This window comes from Acanthisitta chloris, unplaced genomic scaffold (genome assembly GCF_000695815.1).
Source record: "Acanthisitta chloris isolate BGI_N310 unplaced genomic scaffold, ASM69581v1 scaffold28570, whole genome shotgun sequence".
NCBI lineage: Eukaryota > Metazoa > Chordata > Aves > Passeriformes > Acanthisittidae > Acanthisitta > Acanthisitta chloris.
The window spans coordinates 1-24255 of NW_008653735.1; the positions used below are offsets into that span (position 1 = coordinate 1).

The window sequence follows — 24255 nt, forward strand, 5'->3', positions numbered from 1 at the left end:
CCGGGGCTGTGCCGCCGGTGCCCGGGGCTGTGCCGCCGTCCTCCCTGAGCTTCTGGCTCTGCTCCGCTCATTGATTCCCTCGCAGGCCGAGGGCAGACGCTGCTCTCTGCCCCCTCCGGGTGTTAAAGCTTTCCCATCGGTGTGACCGGGACATTTATTTTTAAACTGTTTCTCCTTTTTTTTTTTTGTTATTGTAATTTTCAGTATCTGCTTTGCAACGTTGACTTTCCCTTTTCCTCTTAGCAAATATGTATTATTCTTTTTGACTGGTCTCCAGCCCTTCGAGTCAGTTCGTTGTTTGCCATATGGTATTTTTTTTTGTTCAAGCTTATAAGGAAGGCTGCAGCAGAACATACCGAAGCAAATTAACTGTCTCCAAGTGGCTTGCAAGGCAGAAGAAAGGTTTTCTGGTCACTTGTTTGTGAGAAAACAGACCGAGCTGAGTGAGCAACCAAAAGCTCTGTGCTGCTGGCAGTGGGGAGCTTAGCAGATCAGACTTCTCTGCTCTAGTGTGGCATTGGATCCAAACACTGTGTCCATAAGCTTCTCATCCAGACAGCTGCTTCACCTTCATTTGCTGCCTTGTAGGTTTCAGCCCTGAAACTGCTGTGAAGAGTAATTAAAACACTGATGCGGTCTCTTACAGCATCTCTGCCAAACTGTATTCTGAGCTGGTTTTAATACCAGTTGTAGGCTAGCTGCAGTAGACCTTACAGAACTTTATTGTATAATGACATACAAAGTGCAGCCCCTACTCTTCCAAAGTTGGAAACTCCCCCCCAAATCTCGTGACCTGGCTTTGTTACTGCTCTGTAAACAATCTGTGCTTTATTCGTTTGGTCCAGAGCATTGCTTTCCATTTGAAGGAATGATGAAATCTCTCAGTGCCAGCACAGTAATTGTGCAGGTGGGCAGGATTGTCAGCACTCTGCCAATATGCTTTGGTTTTTTCCTGGAAAATGTTTTTCAGCATAAGATCAAATCCTTTCTGTCCTTACTTAGAAAGAGTAGTCTGTAAGTGACATTAAATATTCTTGAATGCTTTATGGTCTAGCGTCTGCTTTTTTTCCCCCCTTTCATATGGATGTCATCTTAATAGGAAGCCTGTTCCCAGACATCTCTGATTAGCTTAAGCTGATCCAAGTGCAGGCTGTGCCCAGGAAAGGATGGTACTAACCTCTCCCTGACAGTATGTTTCCGCTCTGCTACCCTGTAGAGAACCTCTAAATATGTGAAATAGTCCAGCTGGGATTTCCTAGGCCTCATTTTAGAACAGCATAAATGTCCAGGTGGTTCCAGATAAGAGGCTTTTGATTAACAAGCAATTGGCCTCCCCCAGTATAACTGTCTCTGAAGAGCTGCATGCCTTCTGCATAAGCTTCTCCTCATCTCTGGGTAAGATAAGCTCCTGCAGAGTTTTAGGAGCTCTTCTTCAGCAGGGAAGGAAAGAAATAACAGTGCAGCTCTAATGAGCCTTTGTCTCTCTGCCTCAGAGGAGGATGCCAGCAGGCTAAGTGGCATGTGTTCTGGTTTAAGAGAGTCTGACTGCAGATTTTAGGGCCTGTTGCCTGTCTTCTACTATCTAATCACTTTCTCAAAGGATGCAAATCAATACTCCATTATGCATAGGAGTGAAACTGGATAGAGTTCCTGAGAAGCTGCTGTGTGACAGCAGGTTATGAGAACGGGTGAATCTGATCATCATTTTCATAGTGATGTTGAATCACAGTAGGTGTGATTCAGGCTTTCTAGGAGGCAGAAAGCCCTGAAACAGAAAGGCAAGGGAAATAAAGATAAATTGTTAGTATTTTGAAAATTTATTTGTATTTCTTTTAGTAAGTGATGAGTGCCCCAAGTAATGGTAGCTATAGGGCATGAGTGGGTCACATAAATGAGATTAGAAGCAAATAGTAAAAATGGAGATCTTTCAATCTTCCAGCAAGAAAGAACAGAGGAGGATGGTTCCTTAGTTACATTGCCTTGGAAGGTCCTGTAAAACAGTTGCAGTCAGAGCAGCTGGCAGGCTGAGTTCTGCTCAGTGGCAGCTGTGTGTTGATTACTGAAGCAAAGAAATAAAGGGGAACTTCCAGCTGAAGAGAAAAGCTAAAACTTTCCAAGATTACAAAAATTCCTTTCTGTGACAGTTGTTTATCAACTTCCTGAACAGTTTCATCTGCTTGTTGAGGTGATACTGCAGTTACAGGTACCCCCTAAAATCAAGGAATTTCCTTTAGTGCTATTCATTTGGGAGAGGTGCTGCAATACAACTGTGTTTCTTGCAGTTAGAGAGCAAAAGTATGTTCATGTATTTCAAGTGCGGGAATTTATTTTCTCAAAAAGTATTACAGAGGTGGGGTCTGTTTCAATCCCTGTTAGAGTGTGGGAGGTAGATAAACTGCCTTATTATTTAAGGTATCTTTTCAAAACATATGGTGCCTTATGGAGATGAATGCATCTGCTGTTGCAGCTACCATGTTAATGTATAGAGTACTGTCAGTACAGAGGCCTTGGCTGCTGCAGCATGAGCAAAAGCATTTGTTCAGCTCATTTTTGTGTACAAGTTAATAGTGTGCACCACATCCTTCAGCTGTGTTCTAGCATGTTTCTCCTGTGAGTCAGCATTGTGTAGTAATTAGTGTAATGACTTTATTTTGAAAACTCTGTAAAAACCAGAAATACACTGCAGCAAAAAGGGGGAAGATTTGGAAGCTGATAGTACTGTTTCAGTCAAAAGGTGACTTCAGGTGTAGTAAGTTTCAGATATTTTGTTATATCAACTTCCGAACTTCTTCCCTGAGATGATATTAAGTCTGTAGATTAAATAACTGATGGTGTTAGTGAAATGTGGAGTATGTTGTGAAGTGCCTGTAAGAGTGGTGTCTTGTATCTCAAGCCCTTTTGCAGTGTAGGGTTTTGGCAGCCACATCCTTTGCATGTGGAAAGTGGAGTGCAGTGCTCTGGGGTGAATCAGCTTTTCCACTGTTTACACTAGAGACCCCTGATGCAGGGAGCATCAGGACTTGGTACTGCCTGCTCTGTGCTTTATAGTCTGAGGAAGAAATAGGTGTGCAGGTCAGGGAGGAGTCCAGACCCCCCTATCCTATACTGCTCATGGGTCTCTGATGTCTTTGCTGGCTCTGTTTGTTTTGGAGCTGGTTTGGAGCAGGGGAGCTGTTGTGGTTTTCTCTCTTGTGGCATTGCAAGCTCTGCATGTCTGAGATTGAAGTTTGCTGTGACTAACAAATTTTACCTTATCAGCTCTGCTACAGTCACTATTCTCATTTGTGCTCTAATCTCTCTTGCTGTGAAGCAATCTACCTTGACAAAAATAATTTCTCTTGCTGTGTAAGAGGGAAGGAATATGTGCATGAAGAAGTGTTGCAGAGTGGCTGATGGGAGGTAACTGCTTACCTCCAATAACTTTGTCATTCCTCAGACCTCCAACTATGAGACACTGCACCATTTAATAAATTGAATTTTAAATGGACAGGATGAGCTAATAAACTTGCAGAGGCATGCTGAAAGGGAGGTACCTCAGTGAAGGGTTGCTATGTGCCAAGCTGATTTAAGCAAATACTTAATGAATGTCAGAATCATGTTCATGGAGGTCTTCTTTCTACTTTATGTAGAACCATCCAAAAATTGCTTGGCTAAATGACACATTTTCTTGTGCAGACAAGGATTAAATTAGATGCTTTAAACCTTGGAGGTGGCCTTGATTAAAACAGAGATCCTTTTCCACAAAGCAGAAACTATCCTGTTTTGATTCACAGCCCCTCATGAATGAATCTTTGTAGGTGTTCTGACTATTTTGCCAATTCCTGAAGTGTAACACCAAGAACAAAGGATGTCACTGTCTGTGTTGATACTTCTCGTGTTTGTTACTGAATATGCTTTCTAGAAGTGATTTCTTTAGTTTTCATTTTCCTGGAATACCTTAGTTTTGTCAGTTAGCATAAATCTCTTATCTCTGGTGTCAGCAGATGCCAAGACTCACAGCCTGTGAGCCAAGAGAAGACCAAGTTTTGAATTGCTCATTAACCCTCACTGCTAGCAGTGTGCTGGGAAGCATGGCTCCTAGTGAAGTGGGAAAATGTATTTTTGGTCTGCTGTTCATTTTGTTGCAACATCTGTGATTTCAACATCAAAATTCTGAGTATGTTTTCCCATTAGCAACATTGGCAATAGATAAGTAGAAGTGATCAAGAGGGGATGGAAAAGGAGTGGTCCACAACTCTTTCCTGAAAGGGATTTCTTTGGAAGAGGAGAGATTGAGCCTGTACAATCATGGGGAAGGAATGAAAGACAAAGAAAATTAACTTTTGGTGTGACTTCTAGACGTTTGTTCCCATTAGAGACAGTACAATCTCTTTCAGCTAATGACTTGTTCTAATCCAACAATAAAAGGATGTTGCCTTAGTGCATCAGGTTTTATAGGGAGAGCTGAGACACTGAGTTGCTGAGAATCTCATCAAAATCTGTAGCAGAGCAAATAGTTCAACCAGAATGTCCCATGTGTCAGTCTGATAACTGCACAGATGTCCTGGTGCAGTCAGTGAGTTGAAGAGAGAACATGTAGGTTTATATCCTTAGGATTCCTCTCTCATGTTGAGGGCTGGAGACATTAGTGAGAAAATGAAGGTATACAGAGAAACCTGTGTGCAGAAATTACTTTAAACTTCTTGTGTGGAAATGAATACAAAGCTAGAAGACTGCAAAGTTTTGGTCTATCCCAGTGTTTCTCACTGGGAAAAATAAAAGTTCCAAATGGCATGGATACTGTGCACTCTATTAAAGCTTGGAGTGAAAAATTCCAAGTGACCTTTGTTTCTGGACATGAGAAATGCAAATGGACATTGAGTTCAATTCAATGCCTGCTTTTAGTACTTTTTCACTTCTATTTTATTTTAACAATGGCCATCCCAGAAAACCTCAGGACATGGTGTGTTGAGGAAATCTCTAGGGTAGTGCCATCTCTTAATAGCGTGGAAAAATGTCACAGGATTAAGAACTCTGAGCAGTTTAGGATGAGTTAAATATTTTCCTTTCAGAGGTGGTTTGAGGATTTAAACAGTAACTTGTTTTAACCTCACCCTTAGCTCTGGGGCTATATTTCAGCCTGTTCTTTTTTCCTGGGGGTTCTTGTAAATGGGTAGTATCTCTGTGCTAATATCAGTTGCTCAGCTTCCATAAAGATGTTTGATCCTGGGCTAACCAAATGAAGTTTCAAGGGCAATTTATTGTATTTTCATGTAAGTTTCTGCCTATTGGAAAGTCCTGCAGAAAGAGAAATGAATTAGGCTTGTATGATTTGTGGAGAGTAGGCATGCAGGTCTAGGAATTCTGTAATCTGATGCTGCAGGATAAGGTGCAATGTAACCTTTGTCTTTAAGACAGTTTCCAATTCTGTAGTACTAATAGTAACTTAATTGCAGTGGTTTTACTTATACATGTTTGGGTAGAGTCTTGTGAAGTCTCTAGTGTGAGCTGGCAGATATATTCATGTATTTTTTTTTTTGTTCACAGCTGTTGATTTCAGTACTGAGTTCCTCACAAGTGGGTGGTAGAGGAGCTACTGCAGAACTGGAATTTGCAGCTTGTGCAAAATGCAGTGTCCATGGTCAGTAGTCACAGGTTTGACATTGAGACTGGTCAACCACAGTTCTTACCATTGTCCTGCTCAAAAATACTTGAGTGAGGCCTGTTTTGCTGCCAAATTTGCTGCCAGCTTTTTTGGCAGAGGGGCTGTAGAAATGGTCTGAATTTTTGAATATTTTATTTTTTTTAAGAATTGGAAAATGTGTTTTTTACTTTGCTTGTAAAAGACTGGAAAAAAAGCCCAAAGTGCTTTTGATGAGAATTTCTGAAGATGAACAGAAAGCATACTTCAAAAATTTCAGTCAAAATCTGGAGATTTTATACAATTACTAGCGGTTTGGAAAATGACTACTGATTTGGAAAATAAGGAGTAAAGGAATTTTTAGAATTGACATTTTTATACAATTTAATGACCTTTTTCTCTAGCATTACTATGGTCTAACCAATTGATATGATGATGAAGAATTCCACTGATTAATTATGCTTCTCTCATGAGTGGTAGGAAACTGACCGTGTTTATAATCCCAAATCTGTGAATACATGTGGATCATGTGTCAGCTGGAAAAAGAAAAAAAAGGCTAAAAGAGATATTTTTCTACATTTATGGTTATTTTTTATATCAGCACTTTTGCGGCAGTGTATGCAGTGAGAAAATGAGAAATAACCTTGCAGCATTGGTGTCCTAGGCCCATCCAAATTGGCCTCTGTTTGTTACCCATTCCCAGTTAGGATTTGCAAGCCACAAAGTGTTAAGTTTCCGGCTCAGCGGTTTATTGTTCAGTGGGAATGAAGACACCGAGTGGATCTGACTGCTGCTGCAGCCAGTGTGCTCTCCCTGTGTAACCTTGCACTGTGCTCCAGTGCCGACTCTTCTGGAAAAGGTGAGGGTTCTCCAGTTCAGCTGTTCCTGCAGAAGTGTGACTGATCCCATTAGCTTGCAATGCATCCTCATTTTTACTGGTATTTTGGTGAGCTTTGCAGACATGAAATGTGAGGAAGAGCTAAGTAGATTTTAAACATTCAGAAAAGGTATTAAGCAGCTTACTTGTGTGTAGCTGACCTTGTAAGCTCTCTTAGGTTTTGCATTTATATGTAGTGCATATAGTTGTTCTGCTAATATTTAGATGTGTGGGTCTTTGCTGTGAGAGAGATGCATTGAAGAACAAGTTGTCAGTGTGGGTTTTTTAATCTGGCTGTTTTCTAAGCTGTGTGTGAAGAAAGAAGGGCTGTATTGCGTCTCTTTTTGGAGACAGTGCATGAAAATTCTGGCTTCCTTGAGAGGTAGTTTTCCTGATGAAAAGAAAATCTTGCTGTTTGAATTAGAAGAAAGTATTTGTTAGCAGCAAAAAGGAAGAAGGTATTTTTAGGACTCTGGGAATGGCATGACATGTATTTGTGTGCCAGATGGCTTAAAGTAACATCCAGCTGAGCAGCCCTATGATCAGTGTTTGTCAGGGGGATAGGTAAGGAAATTTCTTGCTTATAGCTGTGCTTTGGGAAACAAGTAGCTCTTTTTGGAGGGGAATGAGGACACTGCAGCAGCATGAAACTGTCTACTGTATAGCACTTATTTCCTCAGTATTGAGCACTAGGATTTGGGTAAGCTCATGTTTCTAATCCAAGTGTACTTGCTTTCTCTAATCAGACTGGACTATTGTGTTACTTTTCTTGATGCAGTGTTGTACCACTGGTTGTAACTAAACCTGGTGTTCTTTTCAGTTGTTTGTTAGCATGTGATCCCAACTTACGAAACAACTTCTTTCTGAAACTTGTAACTGTGTTTTTTCAAAATTGTGTCCTTAAATGAGAGTCCTTGTGAAATTCTCTCCTTGGAGAGGAGGAATATGTGGGGAGAAAGGTATTGTTTATCAGTAAGGAAGTACCTCAGTATGTTTTACTGTTGACAAAGAAGTGAAAGATGTTACTGCAGGAGATAATTGAAAATTTCTTTAAGGAAGCATTTTAAATGTAAGTTGGTAAAGAAAGAACTTCACATTTTTATTATAAAAATGCTGAAGTGTTTGCATTCACTCTGGTGTGGCAGTCTGCTGGGTAAAGCTTTTTTACTGGAGTGGAGAAATTCCAAAAAGCTTGATAAGCAAAGTTATGTTCCTAGAGGAGGTGTTTCAGTGTATAGTTCACAAGTTTAAAAATGATCCTATGCAATATTTAGACATCTCTGGTTTAAGTCCAAAGGCTGAAATACAAATGAGTATATAAGTGAGTCATTTGACACTGGAGAAATAGTGAGGGGTGAGAACCTGAAGACACATAGAAAATGAATTTTTAAATTTATCCTAAAACGCTTTATACTTTTCAGACTTAGTATACTCATAATATAATTTCATAAGTCTTCAGCAATTCCTGCAACTCATCTATCAATGTGCCTTTCTTAATCTGTAAAGTATAATTAGGGTTATTGGTATTTGAAGATTATCTGTAAAGTGTTGCTTAAGATTTTGTATTCATTCCAGTAGGATTTATTTTAGATGGTATGACATGGATTTGTGTAGCTATGCTGAAATGACTGTTGGCTTTGAGAGCCAACAGTTTAAAGTTGAATTTAGAAGGGACTTGCAGAGGCTAATTAAAAATAGATCTCAGTGTGTCATCTCATTAAAATGAATGGGAACAGTGATCTTATGCAATGGACAGCCTGTGGTCCACAGGATATTTCTGTGAATGAGGGCTGCTGTCACTGAACTTACATAAGTCTTTTTTAGCTGTTTCTTTCCCCTACCTTGCACCTCACTAAATAACCTGGTGGTTTGCTTGGTACCATCCCTGCAGGCAGCAACAGGCTGCTAAGTCCCACCCCAAAGCCATTTTTTCTGCAGGCTGAAGGAGCTCAGCATCCTCAATTTCTCCTCACAGAGCATCTGTTCCTGTCCTGGACCATCTTGTTGGCCTTTCACTGGTCTCACTCCAGTTTACTGATGTCTGTCTTGTACTGGAAAATCCTTAACTGGGAACAATACTGCCTGTGGTCTCACGGGTGCTGTGTGGGGCAGTGTAATTGCATCCCTGGGTCAGCTGGCTGTGCTCCTGGGGAGAAGCCTTGTGCTGTTAGCTGCCCTTGCTGCAAGGACATGCTGCTGGCTCATGTGTGGCCAGACCTTGCCTGGTCCTCAGCAGGGCTGTTCCCCAGGCTGTGTCAGTGGCCAGGGAGTTTGTCTGTCCCAGGTGCAGGACTTGGTGTTTGTCCTTGCTGAATGTCACTGGGCAGGTTCCTGCAGGCCTGCATTGTGTCAAAAATAGCCACTTGATTCATGAAGTGCAATCACCCATCTTTCTGTAAGGTCAAAAATTAGTGGCTGTTTTTAATTAAAAACAAACTGTCAGATAGATCCAACTTGGTGTTAATCAGTAGGAGGCCTTGTTGAGAAGGAGTTAAATTGGCTTGTTGCTTGGATTCTGGAGCACACAAAACACTTCCATTTGGAAGCATCTATTGCTTTTGTTCTGACTCAGTGTTCAACGGATGTTGCTCCTAGGGATGTGTGAAGCAGAAGCTGCCTAAGGTGTCCCTTTTTGCTGGTCTGTTAACTGTGACTCGCCCTTAGGAGAGAGATTGCAGTGGAAAGGATGCCTGGAAAAAAATAATTCTCATGAAAGTGCAGAAGGTCCTGTGAATAGCATCTCTGTTTGTATGATGAGTGTATTATTGGACTTGTACTTCCTAATCTGGCTTCTGTTCATTGTACTGTTAATGCTGTTGTTTGATAGTGATTCAGCCAGAAAATAGGAAAGCCTGTTCATGCTGATGCTTGTTTTGGAAGAGGAGTGAGGTAGCTATAACAGCTTGGAGGCCAAGAAATATATAAAGAGCTAAGGCTATTACAAGAGCAAAATTGCATTTGTTAGTAGTGTTATTTTATATTCTTGTGTTTTGCTCTCCAAATAAATAAGGAAGTAAAAATTAAAAGCATCTGTAAAAGGTTGTACAGCAAATTATCTTTATACTCTGTAGAAAGATAAAGTAGTTTAATTATTATTTTTTATATTTGTTTTACTAGAATGCTCTTTAAAAATGAAGATTACACACATCTGTTTCTTGCCTCAGTACAGTTCCAAAATACACAGGCAGTCTTGCAGGGAACCTGGGTAGTATGAGTTATGTATGTCTTCATTTTTTTTTTGTACTTTTTTTTTAAGAAGAAAAGCTGTTCTTGGAAAAACTACAAGCAGACTTTAAGGTTTTCTCAAATAATTCTTACTCCTATTTCAAAAATCTTGAGGTCAGTCTGATCCTCTGTTTGACCTCTGACAAACATGAGTTTTGGCACAGTTATGAAATATCTAGTCATACGGTGTGTTTACTAAACTGCTGAGGTTAATCCAAGCAGATGTCAGTGCTAAAGCAGTGGCAGGTCATAGAGTCTGTAGCAAATATTGCTCTTTAAGCCAAAATATTGTGGAGTGTGGTTGGCTTTTTTTTTTCCATTAAAAATATTGAAGGCCAGCACATTGGGCCAGTGTTAGTGAGAGCTGCACAGGTTACTAACAACAAACTCTTCTGGACTGACTGTCTGGGGGAACACAGCTGTATCCTTGTTGGGCCAGTTATCAAATGATTGTGAATGTTACTGGGTTTGGTGTGTGAAATGAATGTTGTTCTGGTGCTGTAAGTAGGCTACAAGCAGCTGGTGTGACATGAAAAGCATATTGTACAGTAATCACTGCAGCTCAGACTGTAAGTATGCTACAAGAAGCTGGTGTGACATGAAAATCATATTGTACAGTAATCACTGCAGCTCAGGTCTGGCAGGTAGGCTCCTGTTGGCTTTCTTCAGTTCCTTTCTTCAGAAACCTGTAGGGTTTCTTCAGACCTCAACTAGGATTTCTTCAGCTCCTTTCTTCAGAAACCTCTAGGGTTTCTTCAGCTTTGCAATTGATTGACTTAGAGAGACTTTTAATGAGTTACTAATATTTAACCTTTATAGTTCTCTTTAAAAAAAAATAAATCAATGATTTACTACTTGTGCAAGGAACTGAGACTTCTGAACTGGAATTCATGGAAATTAGAGAGGAATATTTTACTCTTGGCATTTCTTACATGTGGGTCTGCAAACTCAGTTCCAAGGCTTTGCCAAAGGAAAACTGTCAGGCAATAAATACATGACAGTCAAAACAGAGCAACAAGAGAGACACTGAAAAGCAGAATATTTGGTTAGAAATTCTCAGAATACTGTGCCTTTCAGTCTTGGTCTCTTCTAAGCCGATGCTGATGGGGGCAGCTTATAAGATTATTTTTTTTTCCTTTCTTGATCATACCAGTTGCCTCCAAAATGGATTGTAATTTTGTGGTGTAGGAGATGCTACCACCTTGAATGGTTTATGTTGGTCATGTTGAAGTATTTCTTGATTCCTTCCCAGTTGCCTCCAACATGGATTGTAATTTTCTGATGTAGGAGATGCTGCCACCTTGAATGGTTTATGTTTGTCATGTTGAAGTATTTCTTGATTCCTAAAGTACAGCAATGCAAACAGCCATGAGCTGTCACTAGGGCCTTGTGCCTGGGAAGAAATGCCTGCAAGATACTTAATGGTGTTGTCTTTTATTGCTTGCCATGGAAGCACCAGTATTGCCAAGGGAGAGGAAATGTCTTCTGTTCATTCTAGATGTTCTTTACTACAGGAGTTTTTGGGAAAGAGAATTGTTTACTTTTGGCAGCCGTATTGCTTTTCAGAAGTGAAGGAGATACGTGACAGACTCCTCAAGTCTAGTCTCAATTTCCACTAAAATCTGTGAGGAACTGTATTGTGAAACATTTCTTCTTGCTGTGTTTGAATCATAAATTATTCTTTTGTGGCATTAGTATTTTTGCTTGCACTTGAATAAATAAGTAGAAATGACCTTTAATTGTACTGTCCAAATAGCAGTTTATTGGTGACTGGACTCTGTGTTGCAGTACTTATTGCATAGGTGAAAATTATTCTTACAAGGACATTGACACTGTTATCTGAATAATGCAATTCAGCTTTTTTGATATCAGTTGTTTCTGTCTAACTGTTCAAACCTGCTAGCTGTGCTTGTGTTAGCAGAGCTTTAGGCTGTTGAGTTAAAAATACATATAATCTGTTTTTCTCGTGTGGCATGTATCAGGGCAGAGAAAGAGCCTAATACTCTGGATTTGAAAGGCATATCCTTTCCATGTCCTCTATTCAGGAACAATTTGTCTCCATGTGAAAAAAACAAACCCAAACCCAAAGCGAGGAATAAATAAATTCACAAAAAGAATGTTTTGGCTTTGTTTCAGTTTTGAAATCCTGCTTGGAGAATCCAGCTGGGAGAGGATGGATGTTTTAGACCATTATTGTGGTATTGTGACCATGCACAGGCAAAGAGAGTTGTTGGGTGAATTGGCAAAGAATGTTTCCTAAAAGACTTTACTATGTTGGAGAGCAAAGGTGCCTGGACAGGGCAAGGCTTTTATTTACTGTGTCTCGGTGACTTGCAGAAGAAAGTCATGGATTAGGGAGATGGATGAGGTGAGAACCGAGGCTTGAGTGACAGGCTCTGGACTGTTTATTTCCTGGTCTTTGTGACCAGATGAAATTTTGTCTCCTCCCTTCTTATGGTGTTTATCAAAGTGTTGGGGTTTTTTGTTGCATGCTGAAATGAATGAAGGGATTCTTGTTTCATGTTATATTGAGGAGAGGCAGAGATATATTATCATAGAATCATATAATTTTATTAATATGATTGTGTTTTGTATACATAAAAGTATAGGGCTGGAAAGGTTCTTCCCATTCCTTAGGGCAGGCCTCAAGCAGGACTGACATGGCTCAGGACTAGAAAACCTCCTGTGGCCTAAAACACATCTGTAAGAAGTCATGGTCAACCTAAAACTGTCTAAAACTGGATTGTGCAGCTCTGATGCAGATTGTGACTCCTGTGGCTTCTTAAATGGTAGAAGTGGTTGAAATCCATAGGATTTCAAACTATGTTGGTGAATAAAGTAAACTAATAAGTCTCAATGTGCTTTTTATACCCAGGGTTTAATGTTTTTCCATTCTCCCTTCAAAACTGCCTAAATAACAAGTCTGTATTTTTCTGCCAAATAAATTGCCTAATGTCTTGGTTGAATAGCAAGGTGCTGAAAGGGCAGAGTTCTGTGCATTGTGGAGGCTCTGGCATTTGGTATAAATGCAGTATCTCAACCTTTGTATCATTTTGCAAAACAGTGAAGGAGAGCAAAAGCAGGTGAAGCAGGTCTGGTCTAGCAAAGACAACGTGGAAATAATACCACACTCTGGTTTGGATTTGTTACCTTTGCAACAATAACCAAGCATGAGATTTCAGCCTGGTCAGAGGGTTTTTTGTGGAGATGTAAGGGATGTACAGCAGTCTGCTCACTCTGGTGATTACTAATTTTTCCCTTCCTCTTTAATCTGAGTATGTCTGATGTCAGTCACAGCAAACTTTGATGTTAAGTGTGGCTGGAGGTGCCAGGTGTAGCTCTGAGCTGTAGAAGAGATGCCAGGAGCTAGGGAATTACTTAGTCCGTGATGAATTGTGCTCTGTGTGCCTGTCTTCCTACTGTTCCCAGAGATAGAAAGGATTATCTTTGGTTTTTTTCTCTGCAAGCTGCAGTGTAGGTGTATCTTTAAATAGCTCTGCAATAGAAAGGTTCCTTCTCTGTTAGAGCAATTTTTATCTTAGTAGGACAGTTCTGTTCCACAGTGCAAGTGCATGCTAGCAGGTTTAGAGGAGCAGTATGTTGGGCTTGGACAACTCTTCCAGCAGATGACCTTCTTGTGGCCATGCAAAAAGAACCTGGCAAGCACCCAGATCTTCTTTTATGGATAAGTATTAATTGCAGACTGTCTGGCAAGAAGAATTACTGTAATGAGAGGATGTAACTGTTTATCTGTTCTTGCTCCTGTGCAGCCTCACGTGCTTTTTCTGTCCTGAGATTCCCCTTGGTAGGATCATTGACTACAGTTAGAAGAGGGCTAAGGCACTGGGGATTGGTGATGTGTACTTCTCCAGCTGGTAAACCTATTCTGCTAGCTAGAATGAGGATTTTCTTAAATCATTTCTGCCCCAGAGCATTTGGTGCCTGACTAATTTCATGGCTTTACAGCTAAGCAGCAAGATTTTCGTGTGACAGTGTTAGAGAAAGAGCCTGTTTTACAGTGTGTGCAATTCATCTGTGTGCACAGGGTCAGAGAGAGATTTAAGCCCTTTTTAAGACCTTTTTAAGATCCTTATGCTCAACTGCTGTGTAGATTGTTGCTTTGCAGAAGTGAGGGAGTTTGACATGGTAAGAATAATGGGTAAATTATTTTTGAAGGAGGTTGTGGGTGGGGTGTGTTTTTTTTTTTTTTTTTAGTTTTACTCTGTGGATGTTTTATTCTTGGGAGATGATGACCTGCTGCAGTCTGGGAAATGTGAGCTTGAACTTGATAGATATTCTTTTTGGATGCAAGTCACTCAGGACTTGGAATTACATTGCGAAATAAGTGGGATCTTTATAGGTTTCTTTGGGATCATGAACACCTTTTACCTTTGTTTCGTAATTCTCCATGTTGAGAAGGGAATAGTCTGTTTATACTCATAAATGTTCTGTTTTGCTATTTGCCACATGAGAGAAATCGAATTCTTTGAGTCAGTGGGGTTTTTTCTCATTTTTGGGAACTGATCTGTATAATTTTTAAGGTGGGGCTTTTTTGAACCTTCTTAGATTTGAGTAGTTGCAGAAAGTCTACTGAATTCTCCTGGGCCATAAATATAATATTATCATCAGGTTCATATGCTTCACTTCAGGGTTTTGCCTGTGATAGTAACTTTCAATGTAGCTTGGGAAAATTGTCTTAGTGGATGGATTTCTAAATGACAACTCTAGTCTGGGTTGCTTCCTTCCAGCTCCAGGTGAGCATCTCATCTAGAGAGTATGGAAACCCTTCTGGAGTCTGCAGAGGCCTGCAGGAACCCAGTAAATTACCTGAGAGCTTTTGGCTCTTGTCCTGTCCCATATTTGTTTCATTTCTGTGGAGAAGAGTATCTGTAAATGTCACTGTCTTGGTGCTCTGTGTTGTTGAGTTGCACCCCATGTTTTCTGGAATTTCTGGGACACTTGTGATGACTGTTCTAAAATTTGGGGCAACAGTGACTGTGCTGTGGAGCTTTTTTGAGTCCATGTTCTCTCATTCCATGCTACAAAAATGGATACATGTGGACATATTCCTGGGCAACTGTCTCGAAGTGGCTCTGCTTGAGCAAGGGGGTCGGAGAGGGTGACCTCCAGAAGTCCCTTTCCACCTCAGCCATTTAGTGATTCCGAAGAGTGAATTCCCAGTGTGAATATTTAGTTGAATAATTCTATGTTTAAATGATTGCAGGCATAGTAGGAATATACTGTTGTGAAAGAGAGGTAATTATGTAACTATGCTGAGGAGAAGTTAATATTTTTTGCCTTTCATTGTAGTGTGTCATTGGGCTCTTAGTGATTGTTCAGTTCATATTTTAAAGCAGTGATATCCACACAAAATGTGCAAACTGGTCATGTTTCTTTTTTGAATGGGAAAGTGCAAAGGGATTTAATTCTTAAGGGCTTAAAGTTTAAATTCCAGAAATCATTCAATGGAAGAATAACCTATAGAGTCCATTTCCTAATGCACAGACTGTGTGAGGTAAGAGGTAACATTCAAAATGTGTTTCTACTCTTTTTCAGGAAATTGAGGATGGGTCCCCAACGATGCTAAGTCTACAATGGGAAGTGTCACACTGCGCTATTTCTGCTATGGGTGCCTTTTCACATCCGTGACCTGGACACTGCTGCTCTTTGTTTATTTCAACTTCAGTGAAGAGAACCAATCCTTCAGGAATGTGCCCATCAAGGGGCTGGAACCTCAGAGGCCATTCCCCAAAAAATTCTACCCCCGTTTTACACGGGGGCCAGTTCATGTATCTGAGCTGCAACAGAAAGAGAGTAAGATAGGAAATTCTCTTGGGAATCATATCCAGGACCCAGTTAAGGGGGAGGTAGAATTCTCTCCTGAAATGGGTAAGTGGTTTTCAGTGTTGGTGGCAAACTTACTAAAACAATAGAAGAAATGAGATAGTAAGGGAAAACTGTATAATGAAGTACTTTTTCTAAAATGCAGGTGGTACTAGTGGCTCTCTTCATTAGGAATTGAAATTTATTCTACTGTGCTTAATCCAAAATACACTATTTCTGACATTTACAGCTGTGCTGTGTAAGTGCTGCTGAGGAGGACTGGATTACAGCAAGGTCTGCCCTTGATGTAGTTTATGCCTTTGGAAGATTCAGTCTATGCTCATTTCATATCTTACTCCTACATTAATTGGGCTCTAATACATGAGCTTTGATTAGCTACAGAGAAGCTGCTCATATGCGTTAATTAAAAATAGCTTGATAACAAAACAAGATGAGGAGACCCCATTGATTTGGAGGCTATCCCTGAAGTATGAAATAATTTACAAGAAATGTGTGCAGGACCGAATTGCAATGAAAGATTTATTGAGATGACAGTGGTTAGAGCCAAATCCTGCTTACTTTGTACCAACAAAGATCTGTATGTTTCACTAGAGCATATTTCCTCAATGGGATTTAGTTTTGTCTTCCAAACTAAAATGCTTTGTATATTTAAGTGCTTACAGCTTAGTCACTGCTGCCTTCAGATGTGCAAACTGAGGCATGTTGCATACTGGCTTGCAAACTTGCTTAGAGTCTGGAGTCAGATCTGAGTGTTGTGGTATTGGGTTTTGTGGCTGCTTTGAGAAGTAGGGCACAATAATCTTCATAGCCAGGAGTTTAATAGTCACATCTGACTGAAGTCCTCTGTCATGACTTTGGATGAACAGTGAATCACAAACTTCAAGAGTGTAAAGAACTTTACCAAACTTCAGTTTCTGAGTTGGTCATTAGACCTGTGTGAATATATTAGAAAAATGCCAATTCATGTTCCCTGTGGCATTACAAGTGTTTGTCAGGTCACTGCAAAAAGCCTGAGAGCCAAGCAAGGTGAAGGCCAGTCCAGAGGTGGTCATTTCTTTCCAACTATTCAGTATGGGCCAGGAAAGAAATTGGAGCTTTTTAACTTTGAAGTCCATTGATCTCCAAACCTAGTGGGTGGTTTGGCTGGTGAAAGCCAAGGGGAATTATAGTGCCAGGATAAATTCTACATGAATCATCAAGAGACAGCTTTTGGATCAGGTGCTGCAAGAAGAGGCTTCTTGTCTGTCTGGGGTAGGCCAGTGACTAACATGCAAAGCAAAAAAAAAAATAATAAAAATTTGGCATAGGATAGTTAAAACCAAACTATCATCTGGTAGGGTAATCTAGCTTGCTGTTGGCTTGTTTTTTTTTTTTCCCTTAATCTGAGAGCCACATAATACTGTTGAAATAAAGCTGAAGTTGATGTTTTGGTTGCAAACCCCTTATTTTCCAAGGGCTTTTATCTACGTTTTGGACTGAAACCTTTCAGGCGTTTTGCATGCATTTATGATATTGTTCTTCATGAGAATGTTTTAAAAATACTAGCACTCCTTATATGTATTCAGAAGATCAGAACAAAAGTAGTTAGTGGTTGGGTATGGGTGGATTGAAAGAGAGGAAATTTAGATTTGATGTTAGGAAGTTTTTTACTGTCAGGGTGGTGAGACACTGGAACAGATTACCCAAAGAGGTTGTGAATACCCCAACCCTGGCAGTGTTCAAAGTCAGGTTGGATAAAGCCTTGAGCATCCTGGTCTGGTGGGAGGTGTCCTTGCCGATGGTAGAGGGGATGGGACTAGATGATCTTGAAGGTCTTCCAACACCTTAATATTCTGTGATAATAGAATGAAACATCTGGGGGGTGCTTTTTAAGCTCATGCTTGGTATGAAGAAAATGTTCGAAGCTGACCCAGTGGCATGGTGTTACTGTGGTGCTGAGTTAGCCAGAATGATTAAGGCAGGGGTCGAACTGACCAGCTGGAGACCTTTCTGTGGAAATGTGTGTGGTTCAAAGGAGAACTGACTGACCCCTTTAAACTTGGAGTCCAGGAGGAGTGACACTGCCATGGTAAACAGATCTCACTCCTGCCCTCACAGTGCAGCTTATCCACAGTGGGAGCACTCATCCATGAGCACAATAGCCAACCACAAGACACTGTGTGGGTGTATCCCACATCTTTTGCAGGTATCACTGACCAACACTTCCCACTTGGTCCTGCACAGATGTCAAGCCATGTCCTCTTGAGGTGTTTGGTAATGCAGCTGCATGGCTGTTGCTGTACTGAAGACTAAAAGCCACAGGGTGGTAAATGTAAATGGTGGGAATGTGGATGCATGGAATTCCCTCTGGAAATGTCATCTGGTACCTACAGTTAGACTTTGTTGGTGAGACAACTGGTAGTGACACAGCTGTGCTCTGAAGGCCCAGCTGGACTACTTGTTTGAAAAGGAAGAAAGGCTTCCAAACTTTTGAAATAACTTTTCTTACATTTTGTGTTTCAACCTATCTCATTTTCTCTGGCCTTGAGCTCAGCTGGCTTTTGCATCACTGTTGTAAACTGGAGAACAGCAGGTATGAAGAAAGGCTGAGAGGATTGAGTTTATTCTGTCTTAGAGACAAGGCCGAGAAGATAGATTTTATTGCTGTCAGCAACAGCTTAATGGGAGGCTGTAGGGAAGATGGAGCCAGATTTTTTCCAGAATGCATGGGATTATGATAAGAAATTGGAGCAAGGAGATTGCAGTTATGGAAGGGGAAAAACATTCTCAGTGCGATGGTGGTCAAATTTTTGAACAGGGAAATGAAGAGGTTGTACAATCTCCATCCTTGAAGATAGTGGAGGCTTTCAAAACTTCATGAGTTTTGAGCAACCTAGTCTAGCTGAATCTGCTTTGAGGAGGGAGATTAGACTTCCAACCTGAATTAGTTTATGAATGTTTGAAACACACTATCCTGGATGTATCGTTATATGTGAATGAGGAACCTCCTTGTTAACTATTTTCTGCAGATATTGAGCAATATGGAGATGATGGGCTGAGTGGAAGGAGATAAATTACATGATCCTCCTTGCTCACTTATACTGGAATTTCAAAGAAATTGCCTGTGTAGGTTGATAATAGCTGGAGAGGACGTAGGCATCTCATTCTGTGCAGCCAATTGAACAGAGACCATAAAACATAATTACTCTGCTGCCTGAGTTGTTGCAGAAGTGACTAGCAGACAGAGGTGGTGGCAGATGCCACCCTCCCTCCTCTTAGAGTTGTGTGAAGTACCACAATGTTTTCGTTCTATTCACACTGTTGAGTAGTGGCTCAATGAGGTAAAGCCCATGGGCACTGACTCAAGGCAGGCAGGATGGCATTGAGGGTTTCATCTAGGCCTCTAGCAGTGCACTTGCTTACACCAACAGCTCTCTCTGCTGTGCTCAGCAACAGGTGATGCTTCAGCTAAAATAATCACTAAGCAGCAGCTCTGCTGCTGTTTTACTGCTGTCAAAAATCCCAGGTGAGATAAACAAGAAGTTTACAGTTCTTGCATAGCTGTTTTTGTGTTACTGCAGACTTGAGAAAACTGCATGAAATTGAAGCTGCTATTGGGAGGGTTTTTCTATCATAGTAAATGTATTTTCTCTCAAAATTCTCATTACAGACCTGTCAGCTGTATGGATAGGTGCAGATGCAATCTGTGCAAAAGTCTATCCTGTGTTGCTTGTTTGATGTTGCTTTAAGGTGGTGCTAAGAGTTAGAGGCCATGTAGGTGAAGGGAGTGTGTCTGGTAAGGCAATAAACACAATGGAGCCATCAGTCTTTGGAGAAGTATTTAATTTTATTACAGCTGCAAGGGCTACTCCTAAGTACTGTCTGTTTGTGAGAGGGAGAAAAAAATAGTTGCACAAAAATGCACTTTGCAAAACCAGAGGAATTTTAAAGAACATAATGGGTTTTAGGAGAGGTCAAAGCATACTTTTCAATCCTTGATTGCTTCCAAATGAAATTTTTGAGCTTCTTAACTGATGTTAGTGTTTCTTTTGCAGGAATGATTTTTAATGAAGAAGATCAGGAAGTGAGAGACTTGGGCTATCAGAAACATGCTTTCAATATGCTTATCAGTAATCGATTGGGATACCACAGGGAGGTGCCTGATACAAGGGATGCAAAGTATGTAGGAGTTTTTGCAGAGAACATTGTATAATTTCATGTGCTCAAGGACTTGTTTCTCACATTATACTTGACATAGTATTGAACATTTTTGCTGTTACATTTCTGCTAAACACTCTTACAGCCTCAAGGCACATTTTTTAGGTATTAAAACAGGACTGCTAGAGGTTTGGATTTTTATTATTTGGTCTCTCTTCTCTTTATTGGCTGAATATATTTTCTGGAGATCTAAATTTTTGCCAGCTGGAAAAGGTATGACATGGATAATGCCTCATAGAATCCAGGCTCCTTGAAAAAAGAAAGATTTCTACTCCCTGAAAACACTTTTTTCCTGACTCCTAATTCACTTTAGGAATTAATGAAGAATGATTAATGAACCACCAGATTGGATATACATTTATTCACAATTTGATCGTATTAATTTAACTTTTGTGAATAATGGGACTGACAGCTATTTTGATAGAAATAAGATTCTGAAAATAAATAAAAATCAATGCAGAAAAGGAATCAAAATTTCTTGCCAGCAATACTAGGGTTCAATATCCTAGTCTGTTTCATCTTGCTGGTTGTGTACCCAGTTACTTACAACATGCTTCAGTGTTTTTACTTTTTGAAGCACCCTTTTGAGATAGTCTGCACTGTAACTACCAGAAGAGATGCTTTCATTCTGTTTGGAAGATGGATGTTAAGTATTTCAGTGCCCAAGTTCATGAGAGACTTTCACCTTATTTCACATTTGTTGTGAGCCTACAGAGGATAAGATTGAAGAATGACTGACAAAGGCTCTCTGTTTCTCAGTTGAAATCTTTGCTTGGTATTTGGCTTGCACTGCTCTGAATAATTTCTGTCAAAGAGCAGATATTTTTCTATAATCTGTTTTGGGCATATGGTGGAAAAAACCCACCACTGTAACAACAATAAACCCCTCTGACATTGAACTGAAAAATAAATCAACCTGCATCTCTTTCTCTAGTGGTTTCTCTGGTGTGGGTGAATGTAATGAATTGTACTTGGTGAAATGTCTCTCCCAGAGCTGAGTTTATTCCTAGCCAAAGATGACTTTTCTTGTATATTTCCAGGTTTTCATTTATAGTTGCTAATTTTTATTGGATTCTCTTATGTCTGGCATCTTTTATATGGCATTAATCTGTGATGCTGTGCCCTATCAGAAATATGGACAAGCTTTGAAAATGAGAAAGAAAGAAGGATCTTTTGCTTTGAGTGGGATTCAGCTTGCAGATTAAGATGCTTAAATTTAGATAACTGCCTGTTAGTCAGTTGTCTCTGCTATTGTTATAATTAGCAGAGATCCAGTCAGTGCAGTTAATGAAGCATACAGTGCTCTTCAGTTGACAAAACATGCTTGACAGCCTTAGGGTGAGCTGAACACTATTTAGACTCCACTGACAGCAGTGACCAGACTTAAGTGTCTTAATCTGCCCTCTGAATCCCAGCCTTGGTTGTCTAAATAGGTATTTAGCACCATTGCAGGTATTCTGGGATGTCCTTCCTTCCTGAACTGAGGGGCCCTGCACTGAGCTAGTCTTCAGCAGCTGGCCAATAAAGTTGTGGTGGTTTTGTGGGCCTCATGTCTTATTTGCCATTCCTGTACATATCTGAGCTACCTAAGGGTACTAGACAGTGTTCTGACAGCTGAAACAAGTCCTTAGTATCTTCTGTTCTTGTTGTTTTGGGGATCTGTGATTCTTACTCCCACCCCAATCCACGATACCCTGTTTTCTAACAAGCAGCAATGTCGATTGGAAGTCAGTACCATGTGGAGAGTAGTTTACTATGCTGAGCCCGACTATAGATACTTTGTGTCTGAGCTCTTTATGTTCAAGTTAGAGGTTCCTCCTACATATGTAATGTTTGCTTGTTATTTATGAAGTATCAGTAGTGACCTATCTGTATGGAAATCCCTCTGAAAATAGTGGCAACTACTCTTTTCCTGTTTGCAGATGTAGAGAGAAGTCCTACCCTGCTGATCTGCCCTCTGCCAGTGTTGTTATCTGTTTCTACAATGAAGCACTTTCTGCCCTGCTCCGCACAGTGCACAGTGTCCTGGATCGCACTCCTGCTCACCTTCTGCATGAAATCATTTTGGTGGATGACAACAGTGAATTGGGTGAGAGACCCTTTCAATAATATTTTGTTCAGTGCTTATGCTTCTGGGCCTTCCTGTCTCTTCCTGTGCTTTATTGACTGGTGAAATAAAAATGTGGAAGCCACGATACAAACCCAACTTGTACTGCAGTCTATCTCCAAAAAGTGCCATCTGGTAGAGATGTGGTGTCCTGAGAAGCCCAGGGGAACATCCCCTTTGCCACTGGTGCCATTTGACTCATGACCTTTGTATCATACAGGCTCTAACATTCAAAATCAGGTTTTGAACTTAATAGTCATAGAATGTTAAGGGGTTGGAAGGGACCTTCAAGATCATCTGGTCCCAAACCCCCGTGCCCTGGGCACAGATATCTCTCACCAGAGCAGGTTGCTCAAGGCTTTATCCAAACTGGCTTCGAACACTGCCAGGGTTGGGACATCCACAACCTTCCTGGGCAGCCTATTCCAGGTTCTTACCACTCTCACAGTAAAAAATTTCTTCCTAATCTCTGAGCTAAATTTCCCCCTTTAAATTTATCCCCATTACCCCTTGTCCTATACCTGCAGTTCCTAAAGGAGAGTCCCTCTCCAGTTTCCTGTAGCCCCTTCAGATACTGGAAGGCTGCTGTGAGGTCTCCACACAACCTTCTCTTTTCCAACGTTCTCAGCCTGCCTGCATAGGTGAGGTGCTCCAATCCTCTTACCTTACCTCTTATACACACTAATGAGTGTGTATTTGCAGAGATTCATTAAGGAGTTGTTTATAGCTTGGGTATTTTTAACAGTACCTTGCTCAGAGTAGATTGCAGCTTGGCCAATGCTCTCTGTGAATGCATCTGAAAGAACTGAATGCACACAGTCTCAGGTGAGGTCTTGCGAGTAGGTTGATGTGGCACTGTGGAAACAGTGTGTCCGTGTTCTGTGCTTGCTCAGCGCTGGGAGCCGAGCTCAGCTCTGCCGGGAGGCTCAGCGTGGCTCTCGCACAGCCTCTTGTGGCCACCCTGGGCGCAGCTCTCCCTGGCTACCCCAGGAGGGTTAGACCTTCCAGGATTGCTTTGCTGCTGTTGAAGGATTGATGCTTCAGCATTTTCTCTCGAATCATGGACAAAGCAAAGACAGGCACACAATTCAAGCGTTTCGGCCCTTCGAAGGCAAAATGCCATTTGAGGAATGTGTTAGTCTAGCAGTTCTTGCCAGCAGGACTGTGCAAATTCCCTGATCACCTCTGTACAAGCCCACAAGTTTTTGTATTTTTTAAATTATTTTTAGATTTTAATTTTTTTTTTAGCGCTTAAAATTTTAGCTCCCTTGCTCTCATCATTTACATTCTGGTTTAAGGTCTTCCTTGCTCTAAGAGGCTGATTAGATATGTTAATGTAGAATGAAATTCTCTCATTTTGCATCTAGTTCATTTCTCTGAGATCAGATAAAATTTTAAGATACAGGATAGAATGAAGATCAAATGCTGTCCCTTGCTGATAAGAATGTGTAATTTTTAAAAGCTTGTTTTGTTTTGTGTTCTGGAAGCAATAAACTTTGCTATAAAGTCTCTTGTGCAATTTGTTGTTTTAGAGTTTTGTAACCCTCATATTCAGAACTTGGCTGACTTCAGAGCTCAGTCTTTTGGATGTAGGAATGAGTTTGATTGATGCCTGTGTTGAGGCAGTAATACCATCATTCTTCTGGTCTGTTGCTAATTTGAAGGCCAAACTAGGTTCAAAACATTCTAGCAGCTATTTTTGTCTGTCTTACTTCAAATAAATGTGTTCTGAAGACAGAGATGGGAGGAGATATTGTTGCACAGCGAATTATTGCTCTTGAGGCTAATGATACTACTGATGGTTTGTACTGCTGCTTAATTTTAATGGATGGATTCTTAGAGCTAAAGAAAGGCCAAGATGGTTTTGGGACTGAGGAAGTGGACAAAGACTTTGGCTGTGCCATGGATCTCATGAGCTGGGGCAAATTGCTTAATCTATACATCTTTGATTTTGTCTTTCTCTTTTTAGAAGTGAGCTGGGGCAAATTGCTTAATCTATGCACCTTTGATTTTGTCTTTCTCTTTTTAGAATTTGTTTTGCCTACATTATTACTTTCTGAAATTGTATCTTTTTTCAGCTTTAAATATGGAAGCTGCATGTCAGTGCTGCTGTGCAAAGCTTGGGCCTTTGCACCTAGTTTTGCCTTAGAGCTTCTTAGACTCAATCATCAAACAGTCTTACTAGCTAAGCAGGCACTGCCATAGTTCAGCTGAGATCACTGTTAGATTTTTATTTTTTTTCCATTCACTGCAAGGCAGGATTTCTTTTTCTAGTACAACCTCTTACTTCCTGATGTAGGCTTAGCCTGCTATGGAACAACCTTAAGTGTATGTTGAAGGCTGTTACTGGGGGGATTCTTCTATGCAGAAGAGGTTGAAGAACAG

The 24255-nt window shown here is 40.6% G+C and overlaps 1 protein-coding gene across 1 annotated transcript; it reads left to right on the forward strand.

Annotated features, from left to right (window-relative positions):
- Nucleotides 1-15316: 15316 nt before the first annotated feature.
- On the forward strand, nt 15317-21852 carry LOC103809459 (polypeptide N-acetylgalactosaminyltransferase 11-like; the record flags this gene model as incomplete). Its single annotated transcript, XM_009082297.1, has 3 exons — nt 15317-15611; nt 19601-19724; nt 21686-21852. Coding segments are annotated over exons 1-3 (586 nt in total), but the record flags the coding sequence as incomplete, so codon positions are not given.
- Nucleotides 21853-24255: the final 2403 nt, after the last annotated feature.